The sequence below is a fragment of the Dermatophagoides pteronyssinus genome, unplaced genomic scaffold (genome assembly GCF_027571235.1).
Source record: "Dermatophagoides pteronyssinus isolate colony J.1.1.1.1 unplaced genomic scaffold, Derpt_VIB-CSIC_2022.12 sq0011, whole genome shotgun sequence".
NCBI lineage: Eukaryota > Metazoa > Arthropoda > Arachnida > Sarcoptiformes > Pyroglyphidae > Dermatophagoides > Dermatophagoides pteronyssinus.
In genome coordinates this window covers 914,182-921,822 of record NW_027461535.1, presented here as the reverse complement: position 1 = coordinate 921,822, position 7,641 = coordinate 914,182, and the positions used below count along the sequence as shown (strand labels likewise).

General features: G+C 30.7%; 1 protein-coding gene across 1 annotated transcript; it reads left to right on the top strand.

Annotated features, from left to right (window-relative positions):
- Positions 1 to 7,641, top strand: LOC113799827 (uncharacterized). The gene is made up of 3 exons (XM_027350523.2): positions 1 to 2,847; positions 5,851 to 6,221; positions 7,137 to 7,641. Exons 1-3 carry the CDS (start codon positions 714 to 716, stop codon positions 7,350 to 7,352), a joined length of 2,721 nt encoding a protein of 906 aa, XP_027206324.2. The 5' UTR covers positions 1 to 713; the 3' UTR covers positions 7,353 to 7,641.

The following is a 7,641-nucleotide window of genomic DNA, read 5'->3' as shown; positions in this document are numbered from 1 at the left end:
TGTGTGTTTGATACAAAGAGAATAATTTAGTTTTTTTGGAAGTTTGTTTCGTTCGTTTTTGTGTGTAGATCAAATGAGATTCAAGAGAAACAAGTTTTTTCATCGTCGTTGTCTATCCTGTGTCACTATTATCATCATCAGAATTGAAAAAAAAATTCATCATCATCATCAACAGCTTGAAATACCTGTATGACAACCGAAGCTTCGATCAAAAAAAACATTCAGTAAAATTAAGGATGAGAATTTGAATTTGAATTCAATCGAAACACAAGCCAAACATCAGCTAAAAAGTGTGCAATTTTTTTTTCCTCAACTACTACTATTTTCACAATAGCAACAATAACAACACCGGATTGATTTTGAAATTTTCAGAAAAGAAAAAAGAAAAAAAACAATTTTCTTTTGCTCTTTTTTTTCTAACAATCAACATTTGTTTCAAAGATATATTTGACGATCATCACAACTAGGCGAATGATCAGAACTAACTTTTTTTGATTAGAAAATTTTTTTTTCAATGTTCATTTCATAATCATCATTGGAAATTCAAATGACAACATTGTTTGCGTCTAGCTGTTGATGATGATGATGATCTAATTGTTTTAAAATCAATCAATCAATCAGTGTTTGTGTGTGTGAGTTAATGTTTACGATTCTATAATTTTGAAACAAAGAAAAGAATCTTTGCAAAAATATATATTTTAAATCCAAAAACTATGATTATGAACTCAAATATTGTTTATGGTGGTGGTGGTAGTGCTGCAATGCAATGTCATCAAAATATTGGTGGTAATACAACGGTATCATCAGCGACAACAAATGCAGCGGCAGCGGCAGCAGCAGCTGCCGCTGCAGCTGCTGCTGCTGAATATCATCATCATCATCATGCGATTGCTGCTCACCATCATTCGCATCATACACATCATCAAGGATATCACCATAATCCATATGGAACGGCAGCTGATTTAACAAATTATTATCAACCGACACCGCCATCGACAGATTTAACCGGTATTGGATTTAATGGTGGAAGTTTAGCTGTTACAAATCATCATCATCATCAGCAACAACAACATCCACATTTACATCATCATCATCATCAACAACAGCAGCAAACATTACCATTATCAACGACACCACCATCATCATCAATAAATCATTATCATCATTCAACAACACCACCATTTCATATACCACCATTACCACCACCAATATTATCATCATCATCAACGGCAACATTTGGAACAAATGTCGATAATCAACAACAACAGCAACAACAAACATCGACATCACCACAATCAACAAATAATAATAATACTTCAATTATATCGGAAACAAATGGTCTTAGTTATACAAATTTAGATTTAACTAATAATTCAACAACATCATCATCATCATCTTCGTCATCATCATCATCATCATCATCATCAACAGCGATTCAACCGACAACAACAACAACATCGACAACAATAAATCAATATAATATTCCACCGGTGCCTAATCATCATCATCATCATTCCTCATCATCCGCCGCATCATCATATCATTCAACGGGAAGATCACAGATTCATAGTCAACAATATCAACAACAACAACAACAACAATCGACGACAACAACAACAGCAACAGGAAATATTAGTCCATCATCGTCGTCAGAATCGCCAACATTATCTTCGCATATGTCCAATTTACTTTATCCATCGACTTCATCGTCGTCGATAACAACACCAACAACAACTACTACACAGCAATCATCTTTATATAAAGATTATTCGGGTAATAATGGAACAGTAATAGGATCCGGAATTGATTCGGGTAATCCAGGTACGCCTGGAATAACATCAAATGATCCATTATCATCATCAACAACAACAACAACAACAACAAATGATAGTCCAGTGAATAATGGTGGAAATACATCACCATCAATAGCGGGTGTATCCAATGATTCACTAATTGGTATGATTGGTGGTGGTGGTTATTCATCATCATCATCCGGATCATATTTTGATACAATTGGTCGTTCAGCATCGACATCATTAAGAAATGGTACATTAATGTCAAATGGTGTTGGTCATCATCATCATAATCATCATTTACATCAAAATGGTTCATCACCAACAGCAGCAACATATGGATTAATGGATCCTATCGCTGGTAGTAATATATCATCACCAATATCATCATCATGGACAATCGATATGGGTGTTGGATCATTATCTGGTCATCATCAGATGAATGGTTTAACAGCAACAGCAACTGGAACATATGCACCACCAATAGTACCATCATCATCAATGATGAATGTTCATCAAACAATGAATCAACATCATCATCATCATCATCATTCACATCAACAACAACATCAACAACAGCATCTACATCATCCATCACATTATCATCAGCAGCAACAACATTCAAATCATCATCATCAACAACAGCCGCATCATTTAAATATGAATCATTCACATCATCATCAGCAGCAACAACAACAACATCATCATCATTATGGTACATTATCATCATCAACATCACCATCATTATTACATCATTCTCATTCAAATCATCATCATCATCATAATCATCATCATCAACAACAACAACAACAACATTCACATCAAATACAATCACCATCAGCAGCAGCAGCAACAGCAACATCACCACCATCATCAATAACAAATCGTTTATCATTATCAACCGGAAACAGTTCTAATCAAAATAATAATAATAATCTTTTGACAATGGTACCATCGCAACAACAACAACAACCATCATCGCAGCCACCAACAATACCAACTGCAGTACCGCAATATAAATGGATGCAAGTTAAACGTAATATACCTAAACCAGGTAAGAAACAAGTGCAAAAATCAATTCAATTCAATTCATCCCTTGAATACACAAACACACATATAACACAAGCTTAACACTAACCAACAATGCAGGGGAGAGATACAGAGTAGAGATTTGGTGATAAGCAGAGAAAAACCATTTATCAATCAATTAGGGATTTTTAACCAATTTTTTCTTTTTCGATTTTGATTTTGATTTTTGCAAACAAGCAAACAAATGACAAATACTTTTTTTCCAATTGATAAAAGAGATAATGGTGAAATGATTCCTATGAATGGAATGACAACGGAAAATCGCTGAATGATGATATACCCAAGTGGCCACTCAATCACATTTGTTAACCAGGAAAGAAAAAAAATCGACAGATTTTTTTCATTCATTCATTCATTCATCACTATAGGATATTCATAACCCTGTGTTATGTCAAACAAAAACAAAAATTTTTACCATAAGAGAATAGTGATCAAGATAGTGAAATGATCGTTGATGATACAAATCATATGATGATGATGATGATGAAAAAAAACATGGAACAAAAAAAAAAAAAAATTCACAATTCCCAACAGCCAAGCAAGAAAAAAGCTAAAAAGTTTTTTTCTGTTGTTGTCGTTTGAAAGAATCAAAAAAAAAAAAAAAAGACACATGGCTTATGTTTTTCAAATGTTTTAAGCGAAAATTCATGTTTCAAAGAATTGATTTTCAGCGAAAGAATTTCGATTTAAAATCATTTCCAATTCACTACCAATACTTTTGGTTTTCCAATAGAAATCACATTCAGATTTTTGATTTTTCGGTCCTATATTCGAATCAAACAACAGAATAACAGAAAAACAACCAAAACAAAAGCATCCTCATTAGTGATATTTTAATTTAATAATAATCGTCCAATTTTGAAATGATTGATTTGTTTGAAAATGAAGAAAAAAAAGGAGTAATTCACACATATTGTGTTTGTTTCAGAATTTCTGAATATTTTCCTTCAACTAATGATGTTGACGATGATGGTGATGATGAAGAGAGAGATTATTAAAAACACATAAACTTTTCTTGCGTTAATGCACACATACATAAAACTTTTTTTTCCGCCGTTGCTAACAAGCTTTTCACACAAAAACCCGTTTGGAATTTTCAATTTTGGGTGAAAGAAGAATGCAAAGGGGTTAACAAAAAAAAAGTCTAATTATTTTTAAATTAACTCTTTCTGTGTGTATGTGTGTGTAAATCTAGCTAACAATTCCGGAAAAACAAATAACCAACCAACCACCACCATAAAAAGAATTAACAAGTTAATGATCATTATCATACGTGATCTAAAATGTGGTTGATAGTAACTAATTTTTTTAATGAAAGAAAAACTAGTTACAATCAACGTTTTCGTTCCAGAAACAAAAAAAAAAATGAAAGAATTTTTTTTTTGTTTCCTCTATTCTGTGTCATTATGTTTCTTCTTTTTTCCATTGTTTCATTGTTGTTGTTGAAAAACATTCGAAGGAGAAAAAAAATCAATTAATTCATTTTGGTCATTTTTTTTTTGTGTGTGAATTGAAATGTCAAAAGTTTTTCCATTTTTTTTCCTTTTTTTCTTTCGTTTCTGAATTGATCCAATGATATGCACCTGTGTGTGACACAAACTACATTAGCAAAACAAAAACAAAAATTATAAAAATAAGGGAAAATTCCCAGGAAAACAAATGACCAAAAATGAAAAAAAAAGTAACTAACAAACAAACGAAAATTGAATTGAATTGAATAGAATCATAATATCTTTGTTTTGTTTTCAGTTTGACATATGATCAATTGATTTTTGGTATGTATGTACCACACACACACACACACACGCATATAAATACACACTACCGGTTTCGTTTCGATAATAATTAATTATCATGAATAATGATTATGACGATCATCATTATCATAACAGGCAGGTAAAAAAAAAAATACACCCACCTACCTACCTAAGTGTTCATTAGAGAAGGGAAATGAAAAAAAAGTAGAGCAAACAAACAAACAAACAGAAAATTGATTATCCATTTTGGTTACAAATGTAACGTTTTTTGTCCTTTTCTTTCATTCTTTCTCGAAATAATAATAAAGTTGTTAACACAGTGTACGACAAAATAATTCAAAAACCAAAAAAAAAAAAAAAAATCTGAACCAAAAAAAAAAAAAACATAATTTTTCATTATCAAATATGCAAATGGTCAAAAAATATATAAAGCACAGACAGAAAATTCAATTTGCTTGCTTGCTTGATGAAGAAAACGAAGAAGAAAGAAGTTGGAGGATAAAGAAGATCATTAATATGAATTATATTTTTTTTTTTACGTTTTTCTTCGTAAAATTCATCAATTTTTCTTTCTTTTCGATTGTCATTTTTCACTTTTTTTTCATACTTGTGAACTTTTCAAGAGTTTTACTTCATTTCTTCATTATCCAGTGCCTAACAGAAAGCTGAAAGAAAAGAAAAAGTCAAATGTGAATAAACATTTATCCAATATGAATATAAATTCATCATTTTCATCATTATCATCAACATTTTCATAGTTGTCGGTACGCGAACCACACGTGTTTTTTTTGTTTCTTCTTCAATACTATTTCGTTCCTCTCATTAAATGATAAATGATCTTTTTTTTTATGTTTATATGTTTGTTGTATTTGACCATTTATCTTACTGTTTGTTTTGTTTGGTTGTTTGGTTGTGATGATAAATTGTTTTTTATATTCAATTTTACCTAAACGAAATATTTTTTTTGCTGGGCTCCCTGAACACTGTTCTTGGCTGAACAAAAAGAAAATATTGTAATAATCAATTTGGAACAACAAACGAAAAACTAGTCAATTTAGATTTGAATCTGGAAATGTTGTTGTTTTTTTGGAATTTTCAAATAACAAATTACATTTAACCATATTTATTTCAATGAAAAACAACAACCGGTTGTCCTAGATTTGTAATTTTTTTTCATTATTTTATTTTTTCCCTTGTCTAAATTTTTTTAGCACAAAAACCAAATATAGTCGATCAATATTCATATGGTAATCTATCACCAAATTCATCATTAGGACCATTAGGCAATAATAATAATAATGGTATTGGTGGATTAACAAATAATAATAATGGTGGATCATCATCAACATTAGGTTCATCAATGCATTCACAAAATTCACCCGGTTCAAATTCATCAAATGGTGGTAATAGTAATGGTGGTGGTGGTAATGGTGGTCAAGGTGCAAATAATACAGGACGTACAAATTTCACAACAAAACAACTGACCGAATTGGAAAAAGAATTTCATTTTAATAAATATTTAACACGTGCAAGACGTATTGAAATTGCAACTGCATTACAATTGAATGAAACACAAGTTAAAGTAAGTTTTGTTTTGTTTTTGCTTCTTTGCTTTGTTTTCGGGAATAATTATGAATCATCGAAGAAATATGTGGATTGCAGAATGCATTTCGATATCCATTTTTAATTTCCCGATCAAAAAAAAAATTGATATCGAAAAGTTTGAAAAACAACAGCGAAATGCCTTTTTTTGTCCGCAAAAATGAAATGAAATTGTTCCAAACAAACACACAATTGTGCCAAAAAAAAAAACAAAAACAGCATGTCTTGTCTTTCATATTTTGTTTTAATTTTCATTTCTCGGTTCGACAATTTCTTATTATCATTGAGTTTTTTGTTTTGTTTGTCGTTTCCTTACTTCTTTCATTTATATAGTGTATCTATAGTGGATGTCGATGTCGATGATGATGATGATGATAGGAAAATTACTTTGAACGAACGAACTTTTTTCAACTGTTGTTCATGATTCGTTCATTTTGTTCGTTGATTTGAAACTTGTGTATATCTTTGTGTGTGTGTGAAATGAATGGAAACCGAATGATATGAACTTTTTATTCGGTGAACTTTTTTTTTGTTTGTTCGAGTCTTGAATCTTGCCATCTTGATGATGATGATGATGATGGTTTTTGATGTGTGTGTGTGTCGTAAGTATGTTTGTGATATTCATTCTCTTGTTGAAGCAGCTTTTCTTCCACAACAACAACAACAACAAAAAGGAAGAAAAAAAAAAAGTTTATTGTGTTTATTGCCAGCTGTTGTTGTCGTTGTTTCAAAAATGAAAATGAAAGAAAACATCTTTCATTTTCATTTGATTAATTCTAAGCCGCATCAATTTTTGCTTTGCTTTGTTCTTTTCTTTCTTTCTGTCTTTCTTATGTAATTTTTTAATTTCTGTTTTTTTTCAATGTTTTTTTTGCTTTTTTTCTTACAAAAACAGATTTGGTTCCAAAATCGTCGTATGAAACAGAAAAAAAGACAAAAAGAAGGTCTAGTACCTATGGATAATCATTCAACAACAACAACAACAACATCAATATCACCACCACCATCATTACCAATATCAAATTCATTACATTCGGATTCATCAAATCCAGCATCATCAATATCACCAAAATTAAGTGATGGTAGTGGATCATCTATTGGTCAGATGTAAAGCTTAGTCTGATGCAAATAAATATCTTTTTGGTGCAAAACAAAACAAAAAACTTGTAAAATAAACACAACAAAAACTGAAGAAAATATTATCTCATTCACACAAACATTCCAACAAACAAAAGCAAAAGAAAAAGAATTTAACACTTCAGCATCATCATCTTGATAACATTTGTTTTTTTTCATTTGGTTGTAATTTTTCTCTCAACTCATTTCGCATCTCATCATTTTTACTAACCATCCATCAATTAAGTTTATGAATTTATAGCTGATTATAATTGATTATTATT

Excerpts from the sequence above, each read along its gene's own strand:
- LOC113799827 (XM_027350523.2), top strand. The coding sequence starts at position 714 with ATGATTATGAACTCAAATATTGTTTATGGTGGTGGTGGTAGTGCTGCA. Across the intron at positions 2,848-5,850 it reads ACGTAATATACCTAAACCAG|CACAAAAACCAAATATAGTC; the intron begins GTAAGAAACAAG and ends AAATTTTTTTAG. Across the intron at positions 6,222-7,136 it reads TGAATGAAACACAAGTTAAA|ATTTGGTTCCAAAATCGTCG; the intron begins GTAAGTTTTGTT and ends TTACAAAAACAG.